This window comes from Spinacia oleracea, chromosome 2, assembly GCF_020520425.1.
Source record: "Spinacia oleracea cultivar Varoflay chromosome 2, BTI_SOV_V1, whole genome shotgun sequence".
NCBI classification, from domain to species: domain Eukaryota; kingdom Viridiplantae; phylum Streptophyta; class Magnoliopsida; order Caryophyllales; family Amaranthaceae; genus Spinacia; species Spinacia oleracea.
Genome location: NC_079488.1, coordinates 63,477,522 through 63,492,732, shown reverse-complemented (window position 1 = coordinate 63,492,732; position 15,211 = coordinate 63,477,522). Strand labels below are relative to the sequence as shown.

General features: G+C 36.8%; 1 protein-coding gene across 1 annotated transcript; it reads left to right on the top strand.

Moving 5' to 3' along the window:
* Window positions 1–2,007: 2,007 nt before the first annotated feature.
* Window positions 2,008–12,230, top strand: LOC110796619 (ribulose-phosphate 3-epimerase, cytoplasmic isoform). The gene is made up of 8 exons (XM_022001689.2): window positions 2,008–2,398; window positions 3,485–3,489; window positions 4,366–4,428; window positions 4,539–4,645; window positions 4,729–4,826; window positions 5,519–5,611; window positions 5,687–5,728; window positions 11,631–12,230. Exons 1-8 carry the CDS (start codon window positions 2,282–2,284, stop codon window positions 11,778–11,780), a joined length of 675 nt encoding a protein of 224 aa, XP_021857381.1. The 5' UTR covers window positions 2,008–2,281; the 3' UTR covers window positions 11,781–12,230.
* Window positions 12,231–15,211: the final 2,981 nt, after the last annotated feature.

The following is a 15,211-nucleotide window of genomic DNA, read 5'->3' as shown; positions in this document are numbered from 1 at the left end:
TTCTAGGCAATGTGGTTTCCCACCTAGTCCATTTCTAGGTGGTGATGTATTTTACTAATTCCGCACTTACTTTCTATTGTGATGTTGCTTTACTTGTGTATTGATTTCACCACTTCACATGCTAAATACAAAATACAAAGTTACACCACGCTTAACGAAGATAATTTCTTGGACAAACCGATCTTAGGTTCCCTTAAATTAACTTTAAAGCTAAGTGGTTACGATACAAAAGTAGAAATTCTATTTGTTCAAGTTCTAAATTCAAACCCACATAGTCTAAACTAGGGTATTTTCGAATATGTTTTGTGCCACACATTTGAATTATTTCTAAAGCTCGCGGAATAAGCATCTCGTTTCCTTGCCCGGATCTCACCCATCCGTTTCTAAGATTCAATGCCTTATCCTAATCGAGTAACTTTTTGGTCTTTCCAAACGGGACCCTTAAAAATGTTTGGTGGCGACTCCTTCAAAATCCAAAAATACAAAGGTTCTAAAACCGCCCTCCGTAGGGGAGAGAAAAAGTACGAAAAAACCCCCTACAGTTTTACATCTACAATCCATTGATCTAATTTAATTCAATATCAAAACTGAAATAGATCAAAAGACCCCCTCGTTGAAGGTTGTATCAAACAACAATATGTTAGAGGGTATTCAAGATGCTCGACGTGTAATGATCGTAGTTTTGCAGAAAACGAGTTTATTTGATTCGATTTGTTATGTATCTGATAGATTCATATCTCTTTTGTAGATGTCGTATGACTTTTTATTAATGAATTAACTTTAGTTTTTTTTTTATAAAAAATAGCCCAAAACATCACTCTTCCACAAATAGTGGCCATTAAAGATGGAATAGTAATCCATATAATTATAAGTAGTTACAATTTCCTCAATTCCACACATTATGACTAAAATGGTAGCGCAGTGACCTTTAAATTGTGAATGTGGACAATGACTACATCTTATTAGACAACCACACTGCAAAAATCATCACAACATGCATGAAAACCCTAATTTTGAAAATTACTAAAATCAAACCCTAATTTGTGGCCATAAAACTTGAAATCAAGCAAAATTATAAAAGCCCAAGTATATCAAAAAAAACATCCATGGAGTTAATATAAACACAAAAATACAAAAATATGCGCGCAAATTGAGCTATTTTAGCGAACTGAAGTTAAAGGAATTTCGAAAATAAAAAAATTAGATGAAAAATACACCTTGATGTTCCTTGCGAGCAGTTGAACTGCGGAGGACTCTTCGAACTGCAATCGAAGTACTTCCTATAGTTTTGGCGGCATTGCTAATAAATGAGAGGGAAAATTAAGCTTGAAATTGAGGAGAGAAATTGAAGGAACAAATTAGGTGCAATTAGAAGAAAATTGCAGATGCTCGAGGGAATGAGGATCCATTAGATTTGAGTTGGGATGAAGCTCGTGAGAATGAGGAGAGTGAAGAAGCTTGTGATAATGAAGAGAGAGGAGAAGCTCGAGCTTAGGTCTAAATTTTGCAATCAGTAAAATAGTTTGAGGTTGGTCCAAATTATTTCACACGTGTGAATGAAAAGGGTAAGAGGAGAAGCTTCCTCTTTCAGGCTTGATCCACAACAATTTTAGGTGGACTAGGTTCATTTAAGAGTTTTACTAATTATGATGTCATTTATAGACTATGAACTAATTAGTCGGCATATAAATTCGCAATTTGGATTATACAACAGGGTGCATAGTGCTTATTGTGCACCTTGATGAACAATTATTGAATATCTAATAAACAACGAGAATGATTTCAATGTACATGTATAGGTGGAATATTTGAACTATATGTTCTTTGGATTTGAAATATATGTTCATTTACTACGTGTTCTTTGGGTATGAACAATATGTTATTTGTATTTGAACTAAATGTTCATTAAAACAGGGTGAACTATGAACATTCCGGGTGCTTAAGTGCATAAACTAATCTTTGGAATTAAATTAGGTTACATAGCAATTGAATGGTTAGAATGAACTAATTGACAACTTTAAACAAAGCACATAGTAATTGACAAATTTCATAGCAACCTACGCCTACCTACTGATTCACAAATTTTGCCGGTGCGCGTTCTGGATTTCCGTCAAACAACCCGTTAAAAACAGGCAAACAGCTCTTGTGAAGTGTGAAAGGAATTCCCAAAATTGTTTTTGGTGAAACAATTCTCAATACTTCAAAAGCCCTAATTTCTGGAGTCTTCCTTGTTAGTTTGGATCTTCTCAGAAATTGATCGTTGCAAAGTAACCCAAAAAATATGGGAGTTCAACCCAAAATCGCACCGTCTATGCTATCCTCAGACTTCGCCAATTTGGCTTCTGAAGCTCAAAGAATGCTTGATTGTGGTGCTGATTGGCTTCATATGGATATTATGGTAACCCATTTCTCCAATTACCTCCCTCTAAATTTCTCATTTTTGTATTAGTGGAATTTTCAATTATTTTAAATGGTGCAAATTTGTCTATTGGATATAACCCTCTTGGAATTTATCAGTAAGTTTGCTGGTTTTGACGTTTGTGCTTTAGTTATGATATTTGTGTTGATTTATACTATATGCTCGAGCTTTAGAATAATTTTTTTGTATCTCTGTGCATGTTTGATGGGGCTTATGTAGCTAAATTGTTGCATTATGTGCCGGATCAAATTTCTGTCTACATGCCATTTGTTGCTCCCTACACATCCTAAAGAAAAATTTCATTTTCTTGAGTGATATAAACTTGTGAAGGTAGTGATGATGTTTGGTACTTTATTATCGGATTGTGTAGAGAAAGTTAAGAAGGATAGATTGAGGATTTTGAGAATTATCGACTTTGAAAAGTAGTTGTGGACTTGTGGTAGTAATAGTGTTAGGTACTCGTACAAGTTTTTGGGTTCTTTGTTCATTAAAAAAAGAACTATTGATGGAAGGTGAAAGTGTGAAACTTAGAGAAGGGGCAACTTCAACAGTGAGGATGTTTTAGAAAATAGAATTTGTTTCAACAAATTCTTCAATATAAAGATTAACAGAGGGGATGGGGAGAAACTGACAGTACAGAGGGAGGAGAGATACACGTTAGATCTTAGAACATGGGTGGGTTTTAGCTTTTATAATTTAGACTCTCTTAAAACAAAGTATATGTGTCTTTGATGTTAAGCAGGTGGGTGATGGGAAATCCTTCACACATTTGTTCCATTGAATTTGGATTTTCACCTGTTCTTCTTAAACTGGGTGAATTGAGAATCAATTGGATGTGGGTGAAATTGCTTTCCCTTTGTTATGTGGTCTCCACGTCTCATTGATAAAGTTTCTCGAATCTAAGAAAAATCCTGTGCATGGATTAGTTATTAATGCATTACTTCATTGGAGAGGATGCCAGCTTTCAGTTTTCATTGTCTCTATAGGTTTTTGGGTCATGATCTGCTTCCCTTTGGAGCTTTTTGAAATACACTGACGGCTTTGTGTTTTTTTGTTTTTTTGCAGGATGGGTATGTGAATATTTTAAATACAGACTGAACTTATGTTGGATCCTGTCCTACACCATTACCTTATGCCTTTTATGAGGCTTCTATCACTTGGCGGGGTATGAAGGTCCAACAATGAAGCCTTACCTCTGCAGTTACAGAGGCTAGCAGCTAGCTATATCCTGTAGTAGACCATTAGTTGACTACTCTAGTTTTGGTCATGCATGTCCAGTTTCTGTAATGTGTCAGTATTTTATACTTTGAGGGTAAACAAGTCTTCAATTTCTGGAGGCCTAAAAACTTCGTGCAGTTTTGAACATCATGCAATTACGTTTTGGTGATTGATATGGTGATAATTTTGTGTCCTGTAATCAGTTTATCTGTGCATTGAGTTCTCCATGCATACTAAGATGTTCAATAAGCCTAGCTGTGCCATGTTCATATCGAGTTGGCCCTATATTCACTACTAGTCAACCATTGAGGAGAATAAGGCAGGACAGTCAGGGATATTTAACTGTCTCGGAGTGTAGAGGATAAAGAAATTGCGGAAAATTCATTTGTCTATCATGTTGACTTTGCATTATGTAAGATGATAACCACCTTGCCTGCTTAATTATTCCATTAAGCATTGGAGTGATGAAATGCTCTATTGGTTGTTCTAGAAGATGTCGTTTAGGTTTTTTTGTTTGTTTCTTTGGATTTTGTCTGTCTTGGCTACTGTTTCTTCTTAATTAATTGTTGTTGAGCGGCTGTTTTTATTTATTAAAGTTCTCCTTGCATTGCTAGTTCCACTTTAGGATCATTATTTTGTTTCTCTTGTTTTTTATAATGACACCCTTTGATGCCTTTCTATCTCCATGTTACTGAATATTTATATCTATCTCTCTTTATCTTTTGAAGGCACTTTGTCCCAAATCTTACAATTGGTGCTCCAGTTATCGAGAGTCTAAGAAAGCACACTAAGTAACACTCTAAATTCCCTGTTGAATTCCAGTTCCATGAGAAAACTTGAATTATGGATATTTCCAATTTCAATAATGTTTTTAAAAACTTTTGTTGACACTTGTTTATAGGGCATATCTAGACTGCCATCTTATGGTCACAAATCCGCTTGATTATGTGGAGCCATTAGGGAAAGCTGGTGCTTCTGGCTTTACGTTTCATGTTGAGGTCTCTAAAGGTGCTTACAAAATGCTTGAATTTCCCTTGCTTTCCTTTACTGTTGTGTTGGCGTTTGCAGTGATTCACTTTGTTAATATGTAGACAATTGGCAAGAACTTGTTGAGAAGATAAAGTCGAAAGGGATGAAACCTGGTGTTGCACTGAAGCCTGGGACACCCATTGAAGAAGTTTACCCTTTGGTATATATTTCTCGAGTTATAATTTTTTTTTCCTTTTGCACTAGAAAGATATTAATCATATTGCAGAGGAAGTTGCGTATGGAGTATAAATAAATGCTCGTAGTTACAACTTTGTTGTGTGGAAAGGAGTACAACAACAACAACAACAAAGCCTTACGCTCTGTTCTCTTCGTCTGGTTTGTTGTGGTCTGATTTTACTAGTTTCTTGTCTGGCTGCTTTGATTCATCCTGGTTTTGTTTGCTTTGAATTTTTCTGTTCTGGATGCTTTTTGTTAGTGTTTCTTCTTTTTCTAGTTTGGTCTGAATTTTTTGTCTCTAGCCTGGTTTAACAAAAATAAGTAAAAAGCAATAAGAATAAGGTGAATAGAACATAGCCTTAGTCCTTAATTGACATGAGGTAAGTTAACATTAACCGTCATAAGCAACCGTTCGCTAAACGTGAGGCATGAAAAGTAAAAGGTTACGTTAAACAGAGTAAACAAGCAAAATTGAGAAAGTGAAGGTGAGGGTAAGGAAACACGGAAAATAGGGCAAAAGAAAACAAGGTCGGTTTACAAAAGAACTAAAGATGTTAAAGATAAAAAAAGAAACAAAAAATTAGACAAAAGAAGTTTTCAATGGAAAATATAAAAAATAAGTCATGTGGAAAGTAGTAAGGACATAATTTCATCCTATTATACTTTGTGCTACAGGTGGAAGGACATAATCCAGTTGAGATGGTCCTTATTATGACAGTGGAGCCTGGATTTGGTGGTCAGAAGTTTATGTTAGAAACCATGGATAAGGTAATGACAGAATTATTAATTCTAATATTCTCATGACTTTTTTGACAGACTTCAAACATTTGTTTGGCTATTTAGGTTTGTGCATTGAGGAAGAAGTACCCGTCCCTTGATATCGAGGTACCATCTCGCATTATTGTGTTCTATATGATGATAGTTTGGATGATTGGATGAGTGACCTAGTGATGAGTTACCATTGTTCCATCTCGTGTTTCTAATGAAATGACCGATGATACTTGAACTAGGTTATCCTATGAAAAGTAGATTATCTGTAACAATTAGAACAGAAGAAAGATTAAGAAAACGATGTTGTAATGTTGATGATGTTGGTAAGATGGGTGGTGCACTGCACTCCAAAAAGAAATACAATAACTCCATTTCAGTTTGGTGCTCAATACTCCGTGGAGGAGAATATGAAGGGAGGAGCAGAGGAAAGCTCTCGGATACACTAGTAATGAAGTAATCTACCAATTATTGGCATATTTTAGAGGGTAAGGAGATTTTTCTGAAGAATAAATTAAAAACAGAATACTAATGAAGTTCCTGGACCAGCCATGCTCTGTTTACTATGACGGGAATCCGCCCGTGCCTAAACTTGCCAGCTCTACTTTTTACGAGGAATAAATTGGCCAAGCCTAGTCCGTAGTCACTCAAACATGTTGGGGCATAGCCATTTAAAATGGATAAATGAGGATCTCTTAATGTTTACTCACATCTTGAAGGGATAATACAGGAGCTATATTGCTCTTATTCCTAAAGTAGAAAGCCCTAAGAATTTAACCCAGTTTCTACTTTTTAGTCTATGCAATGCAACTTAGACATGCATAGCCAAGTGCTTATCAGAAAAGCTCTAGCTTGTCACAACTACGCCCAAGCCTTTTGGATTCTTTCAGAGCATTTTCGTTTTTTAAAATACTGATGGGGAACGTTTATGGTGCCTGGTGAACTCTTTTATATCGTAATAGAAAAATCAGGTTAAGAATCATTCTCATGCATTGTAAATTGATGAACTATTATTAGGCTTCTGATAGAGACATATAGTCAGTATGTGATATCTAGTAGTTGAATTAACCTTGTCAAGGATTTGTTTAGGTTTTATCAGATTGGATAACCCTACCTCTTAATGATGATGTAGGTTATTTTTTGGTTCTTCCGTCTCTTAATCTGCTATCCTTATTAGGTAACCGTAACCCCCTTGGAGTGTGAGGTACATGGAACTCTTGCTGCCCTTTTTAGGTCACTATTTTGTGTATACCACAAGCTTAATTGTGACATGCTGACATGATCAATGGACATCACGCTTAGATATAAGAACAAAATACTAGTCCGACAATAACCCTAATGCGTGCAGTCCTGTGCACATCTTGAAAATTAATTGAAAGACAAAAGAGTCTTCTAAACTTGCATGGATTTGGAAACCAAAAGAAAATCTGTTAATGTAAGTGAGAATTAAAAGGGTAAAAGAAAGTCAGATAACGCAGCCATGAATATTCCTCTGTGTCAGTCAATCACTTTGGGTTCAGCAATGTTAGAGTGGAAAAATATGAAGGGGTGGTAGGTCATTGTTTCCAGTTGCAAGTCTATGATGGTATTATTAGCTTGGATGTTAATTTTAATTTGAATTTGCAATGAACTGATATAGGGGGAGGGGTACTCTAGGTAGTATGTTAGTTATGGGTAGCTTGAGGAGTAAGCTAGGGAGTTCATCACTATAATTTGCCATTGATGAGCCCACATTATTAGAGAGGGAAGGTGATGTTGAATATTGATGAGTTTTGTATCAAGCCTCTCGAATGCTCGAGTATTGGTTACTTTTTGTAGTTTCAGTTTGTTAATCAAATCTTCATTTTCTTCATTATAATCTGCCATTTAAGAAGCTTAAACATGTTTATTTATAGCAGAATTCAATAATTATTTTGGATATAAAGATGGGGGATCTCACTATACTTGCACATTGGGTTGAAGTTCAGTGACCAATTACTAAGGGATGAATCAAGGGACATATTTTTTGGGGAAATGAACCAGTTATTGAACTGACTGCTATGGCCTATGGGGGCAAGGTGATGCGTGTTGTAAGGTGCAGGTCCAATGCCGTTGGCAGCTCCAGTAACATTTTGCCCGGCGGTAGAACCAATGAAAGTGTTGAAGGGGAATTGATTTCCACGAAACAAAGTTTGCTGGAGTGAAATTACGGTCACAGTAATCGGGAAATGGGATTTTCTTTTGAGAAGTGTCGTTTGGTGCGCAGTAAGAATGGAAGAAAAAATGAGAAAAGTAATGTGGGCTCCTTTGGAGAAATTAAAGAGCGTACTTTTCTTTTTTGGGTATTGCCTTTAAAATCTGTTGGATTAATCTTTCTTGTGGTTGTAGATTCCATCAATCTCATATTTGGTTTAGTAGAAAAAAATGGCATAAGAATTTAAGGTTCAAGTTCAATGCTTGTCAAGTTGTCATGCCATATTTGTTTTCTTTAGTGACGAAACAACAAAGCCATGCCATGTCATCTCAGACGGTTATGACAACATGTCATTGTTGAGAAAAGTAAATAGAGAGTAACTCGTAACATGCCAATATTTTTTTTTTGAGGGATATAAATAGAGTAACTCGTAACTGATAAAGTGCTCATTCCCCATGCCAACCAGGCCAGTTTAATAAGTTGAGTAACACTATATTAGAAAAATAAAATAAAAATACTACTACCCCATTCCTTAATGTTGGGAACGCTTTCAATTTTTGTCCGTTACTTAATGTTCGTTACATTTTTTCTTTATTCTGATTTTGGCAAACTTTTTCTTACACAAACCACTTACAACACTCGTTTTTACTTTTTCTTACAAAAACCCCACTTTTACACTCGCTTCTGCCTTTTCTTACTCATATCCACATATTTCACTCACTTTCCTATTTGGTCTGTCTATCTGGAATAAGTGTAACCAACATTAAAGGACGGAGGTAGTAACAAAAAGTTAACAAAAAACATTTTCAGAAATTAAATTATCATGTCCCCAAGTCCATATTCAAGTCCCTGAGTCCTTTATTTTAAAATCTTCGTGCCCGACGCTAGGATCCTTACCCGAGTCTGAGCATCACAACCTTTAAGTGTTTTCAATGCTTTCTTAGCTAAGTCATATGGTTAGAATGAGTGGAAGAAATTAGCTTTTATAAGACTCCAAATGATCATTGGACTAACTAGCTTTATGCTAATGATAGGGCGATTTCCGTGTCGTTGAATCGAAAGCCACTAAATCAAACAAAATTTATATGATCCTAAACCAACACACTATATGGACTATAGTGGCAAGCTAAGGTATCGTCCCAAGAGAACGGATTGGTTTGAGTTTAAACACCAAGCTAGCTTAGAAAGAAAATTGAAAAGATTGTGTCACAACTAAGGAATCTAGACTAATTAGGCAAACAATTATGGAAAGTGTTAGGGGAATCGGGGATCAACTTGGATTCATTGGGGAAAACGAATTGCATTGCAAGCATGATAATGTAAAGATATCCAATTAAGGAAGCAACCAACAAAAATGGCTTTGCACCCCCCTCGGTTAGCAAGCCTTGCCAATTCTAACTCCAATGGTACGCATTCGCGTCACCTTAGAATTAGGATGGGAAATTAAATCAACTAGCCACTCAAATAGACTCTCAATTTCTTGACAAATCCACGAAGAACACTCCAATTATAATGACAATCATAGTATTTGCAACTACTAATCAAATCATACATGGAAATCTTAGATTGCAAGTCACTATTTAATCACATCACCAATCAACAAATCAACTCTACATCCCCAATTACTCCCCAAGAATCACCCCTAACCTTAACAATTGGACTACTCACTACACATTGAGCTAAGGAATGAAATTAAGCAATTGAACATAGTGATGGAATTGAAAATGAAATTGAAGATTAAACTAGCAATTGAATTTGAAATGATAAGATTCAAAGGAAATAACAATCAAAAAGGCAATCACAAAATTCAGAAATTAAAGCAATTAAGAATGCAAAAGAAGAAGTAGAAGAGAATGAGAGGAAGAGAAATTACTATTAAGCTTCAATAATTCTGCATTAATCTTCAAATTGAAATCTACAATCAAGGGTTATTTACTTTCTCTCTCTAAGAATTGAAACTGAAAATGAAAGCTTATCAAAACTAACTCAAAAACTCACTTCTAAAATAATAAAATGAAATCCTGTTTATATGCTTCCCAAAAATAGAAGTTTAAATTACGAAAAAGAGTAAGCCCGTGTCGTCGTGCGGGCGCACAGGAGTTTGTTCGGGCGCACAGGGGTCTGTGCGGGCGCACAGAGAAGTGTGTGTGGGAGCACAGAAATTCCGTGCGTCCACATAGAGCGACGATTCAGAGATTTTGCATCGTGCGGGCGCACGAAATTCTTGCGCGGGCGCACAGAACATTTTCAGCCATTCCTTTGCCCAACTCTTGTGTGGTCGCACAAAATCTTCGTGTGGGCGCATGTAGGAACCTGTGCGGGCGCACCGTTGTAACTCGTACGGGCGCTCATATTTTGCAGGAACTCTTGGAATTTGGCTTCAAGTTTGTGCGGGCGCACAGATTTTCAGTGTGGGCGCACAAGCTGGAGAATTCCTCAACAACTCTTTTTCTTCACCGTGCACACGCACAGCTGACTTGTGCGCGCGCACAATCTTGTTTCTTGCACATTCTACCTTGGATTTTCAACCTCTAGTTCCCACCCAGGAACTTCTTTGATGCTTGATACGGAGTACTATTTGGGTCTGCAAGTGTTCTGCTTCTTCATTGTATTTTTTATTTCAAATATCTACGCATACGAATTTCAACACAGATTAGTAGGTTTGTTTGCCTGTCATCATCAAAACTATAAGGGGCAACACTACCTTGGAAAGGAAAGTGATCAGAAAAATACGAGGAGACAAAAGGGGTAATCATTTGCATGCACAAAGAATATTAGCATGTACTACCAGTCCGTAACTCCTTAGATTTGTTTGATGATTGTAGAGTTAAGAAAATATGAGTTATGATTTGCTGACGGGTGTAGTATTTTGTAAGCAATGTTAAAGAATCCATTGATAAAGTTCCACTGTTTTTTTGGTATGTTAAAAGTGCTAAAATGGATATTGATTCTTTAGAGAAAACAATGGTCTTAATGGGTCTGTTGGGTTGGAAAGCTCAGATCGTAATGTTGGAAGCAATCAAAGTGTCGCAAATGGGTTGAATTTGAGGAGCTCCCTCTGAAAGTGTTGGCAAATCTGAGGAGAAAGAACTAGGGACGAATCTTAGAATGATTGAAGCTTGGTGAGTTGGGACTTGAAAATATACCTTACTAGCATACTCGGCATGTAGGATTAAAGGGGCTTAACGGTGAAACCCATTTTGACCTGAAGATACTTTTTAATGAGTTTGAAAGGAAGAGCTTGGTCTGTGGAAAAGGATGAAATATAGTTTGTTGAAGTAGAAGAGGGAAGGTAGACAATGTAGAGTAGGTATGGGAGTGTTGGGCATCCCAAGAAGTTCTTTTTTCAATACTGATCTCCTTATTTTTCCTCTTTTTGGCTACAATACACATTGTACTCCAATACCTCCCTAATCTCTCTCCCTTCACATTCTTTGTGTATGAAGCTCAGATATGAGAGAGAAAGATGAAGAGAGTGGGAGAAAGAAATATGGATAGAGAGAGTGGGAGGAAGAATACTTGAGTTTTCTGTTAACCTTTTTTCTTTTTTATTGTTTCAGGATCGATATTTAAATAGGGTTTTTATAAGAATCTTGATATTCCTATGAATGACTTAGATAGACCCTTGGGTAATTATGCATTTATAAACTAATAGGGACAACCAGGTAGAATATACCATCATGATTCATGAGATAGTTGTCGACTATTCTTGGGTACAGAGTAATACACTAACAGTTGTTTTGGTTATTTAGTAATGATAATGTATTTGTTGATTAGCCAAAGCCTAACATAACACTGAAACAATAAACAAGGACTTGCTAAGACATTGCTTGTTGCCTTGTGCAGGTTGATGGTGGCTTGGGGCCATCTACTATCGACGCTGCAGCTTCAGCTGGAGCAAATTGTATTGTGGCTGGAAGCTCAGTATTTGGGGCCCCAGAACCAGCCCAAGTTATCAAATTACTGAGGAAGACTGTGGAGGAAGCTCAGCAATAGGTGAAATTTGAAACGCTTATTCAAATAAATTTTCTTGTTTATTCTACACCATTTGGAATAAACATGAGTGGGTTGCATAAATCATAAATGTTGAGACTTCAGAAACTCTGTACATTGCCATTACCACATAATGGTGTGTATATCATACAAAATGTCTGTATTGTGGAGGTATGCTTCTTTGTTCGACAAGGGTCCTCACTTCTTTGGTGATTTTTTCCTTTCTTTTTTTCCCTGGGAGAACTGTCAAGCTAGCTTGGCGACCTCTTGACAAGTTCAGTAAAAAGAAATCCCCTTTTCTGGCGTTAATTTTTTGTTTTTGTTTCTTTTTTAATGTGAAGCAGGAACCTGTGGTTAATTTTCGCACTAGTCTTTTTTTGTGAATTGTAGCACTGTAGGCTGTAGCAGTACCTTCATAAGTCATAGTTTTAGTGGATCTCTTTACTTCATACATATTTGATATTTCCTTTAACGATGGCCTATCTAGCACTGCATATTTTTGTTTGAGGGGCCTTGAAAATAAACGAATAGAAATCTGGAGGTAAGAATTTCATTTCCAGAATAGAACAATAAGGAAGGGTCTGAACTCTGAAGGTTCTCGTTGGACATTACTACTCATTTACGACTATTAAGAGTACTTTCTTTCATTGAATAGCGAGCATCGTTTAGGCTCCGTTTGGTAGGGCGTAAAACGTTTTCATGGAAAACGATTTTTCCCCTTTCAATCAATTTACGTTGTTTGGTTGGGTAAAGGATGTAAAACAATTTTTCATGACTCTCTCAAAGGTGAAAAACCTTTTTCCATTTGAAAGGAAGGAAAATCACTTTTCCTTCTTTCCTCCTTACCTCCCTCTCCTTTCTTCCCCTCAATCCTCACCATCTTCTCCCATTTTCCTTTAAGTTACCAAACAAAGGAAAACTAGTTTGGAATTGTGTTTTCCCTTGAAAAATGTTTTCCATGGAAAATCATTTTACAATAAAAACGTTTTACGCCCTACCAAACGGAGCCTTATTATAAACATGTCTCAGATTTGTTGTAAATGCCCTCGCTCGGGTACTTATCAAAGAGCTTTGGCCCCATGGACTCCTTTCTCTGAGTTCACAGAAACGGAACACGGTTGCACTAAGAATATCAGTAGGAAGTGGGACTAGAAGAGTGATGCCTTTTTCTCCTATATTTTCAAGTTCTAACAGGTTTTTAGGCCCGGCCATTAGGAAGTCTATATAGACCTATTATGTTGTCCACACGATGCACATCCGGGTAGGCTCTTTAAGACAAAATTCCAATATGACCTTGTCTACTCTGACCGGAGCCTACAAGGAAGTGACGATATATTTGGTACCTCGGCACTCAGCTTGACCCTTCACTCTTGTAGAGACTTACATAAAATTATATGCGCATAATTATCATGTTCCATGCTAAATGTTAGTTTCGTGTAGAAAAATATGTGCTATCAACCAACCAACATATAGTTTTGTTGGGAATTAATGCTAATCTAATTAACATGCGGAAACATTCACCATAACCAAGATCTCATGCAAAAGTATAGATTAAATGTAACATACATTTGTAATGTGTACTCCCACTAGCCTCAGAAGCATGATAAAAAGCACCACGTGTAGTTCCTCTATAATCGTCCACCGACACATTCGGATCCACCTTGATTCCATTAGCTTAGAACTTTCTCAAAGGTGTTTGGCTTTTTTGGAATACTCACTCTTGGAGGCACACAACGAATTAGGGTTTTTAGTGTGTGTTAGGGTTGGGAAAACAACTTAGGGTTATGAAATAATCCCTTGGGGAATAAGTATGCTAACTGACCAAAGCACAAGGCTTTTGCCGGCCAGCTCCTCACACGCAAGCCCTTAGGCTGTGCTGTGCATTCGTGATGTTGCTGCTTTGTGCATGCTCACCTGCGCAAGCCCAACAATGGCCATGGGCAACTCTGTAGCGCCCATGGGCCTTGTGCGCTTGGCTTGTGGGCCCCAGCGTTGCTCGTCCCTCTTCGTATTTGCATCTAAGGCCTTACGATCATTTTATCGTATAGTACTTAACGATATAGATCCAATGTGGTACGTTATGATTATTCATACGGCCCAACCTACGAATATATGCATTACGATATACAATTACGATCCAACAAATTATCGTATACTTATATTTTTCAAACTAAATTCCCAATAAGCCATTAAATGGATTTCCGATTCATTAAATCCGGTGATCTGTAATATGTCATTGGTATGACCTTGTAGGTTCAGTCAAGAATAAGTTGTGAGCCTAATAAGGATTATAACTCACTAATCGGATACATTGCTCCAGCTAGATGTTCCGATCACTTAATCTTACTAAATTAATTATTCTGTAATTAATCTGCACCTTTGTATTAGACTAATGCACTTTGGGTGAATGACACATTTCCTTCAAGTTTAGGGTCAACAGTTGTCAAAACAAAAAAGCTTAAAACGTCAAGGATAAAAAAATCGAAATGAATAGAACGGAAAATTACCGTGCTACGAAAACCTGCAGGCGCCAGAAAAGTATAGCACTTGACAGGAAGGGGTGAAATTTCCAAAACTTCCCCCTTGCCGTAAGAAATTTGTAGCGCAAGCATGCCTATTGGAAGTCAACTCTGCCTCGAACTTACAAAATGGACGAAAGCTTGTAGGAGCCAGAAAAATCCAGCGCCTGCCTGTAACACCCTAATAATTCCTTGCCCTTATAAAACCGTTTTCCAACTTAAAATAAAAGAATTAGTAAAGTATTATCGCCACCGTGATAACAGTTAAGGCTAGTACCAGAATTACGCAGCAGAAATATAACTAACATTTAAACAATAAATAATAGTTAATGGCCCCCCTACAAATTAGAACCATAACGGCCCAAAACCAACTACGTTAGATAAATCCATTAACTAAATAATTCGAATAGTCTAGACTAACAAAAATAGTAGAGTTTATAAATGCAAGAGAAAATCATCGCTCAACCATTTCCCCATGCTAGATAACTTCTTCAGTAAGTTATCTCTACAAACCTGTTTATTTAAATCTACTCCCCAACAACGCAAATGCAATGATGGATCATCATAGGGTCATTAAGGCGAAGGCCATGACCAAAGAGACATAAAGCACGTAGTCAGCGAAAGCTGAGTACAAACAAGCTAGAATGAAATCCTAATATTAACATAAATCACTCAACAATAAAATAATCCACATGAAAAAGCCATTTAATAAACAATTAATCATGAAGACAAGATTCGATTCTCGACACGACTCTTGACTCATATATTAATTTAGAATAAGCTTCGAATGTGCCTAAAAAGAAATGTCCATTAGACAGGTGTTGGGAGCCCACCAAACACCAAAATAATAATAATAAGAGTAACCCAGTTATAGGACCATACCGACGGAATTCCAGCGCATAAAGGAATGAAACA

Excerpts from the sequence above, each read along its gene's own strand:
- LOC110796619 (XM_022001689.2), top strand. The coding sequence starts at position 2,282 with ATGGGAGTTCAACCCAAAATCGCACCGTCTATGCTATCCTCAGACTTC. Across the intron at positions 4,646-4,728 it reads TCATGTTGAGGTCTCTAAAG|ACAATTGGCAAGAACTTGTT; the intron begins GTGCTTACAAAA and ends GTTAATATGTAG. Across the intron at positions 5,729-11,630 it reads ACCCGTCCCTTGATATCGAG|GTTGATGGTGGCTTGGGGCC; the intron begins GTACCATCTCGC and ends TGCCTTGTGCAG.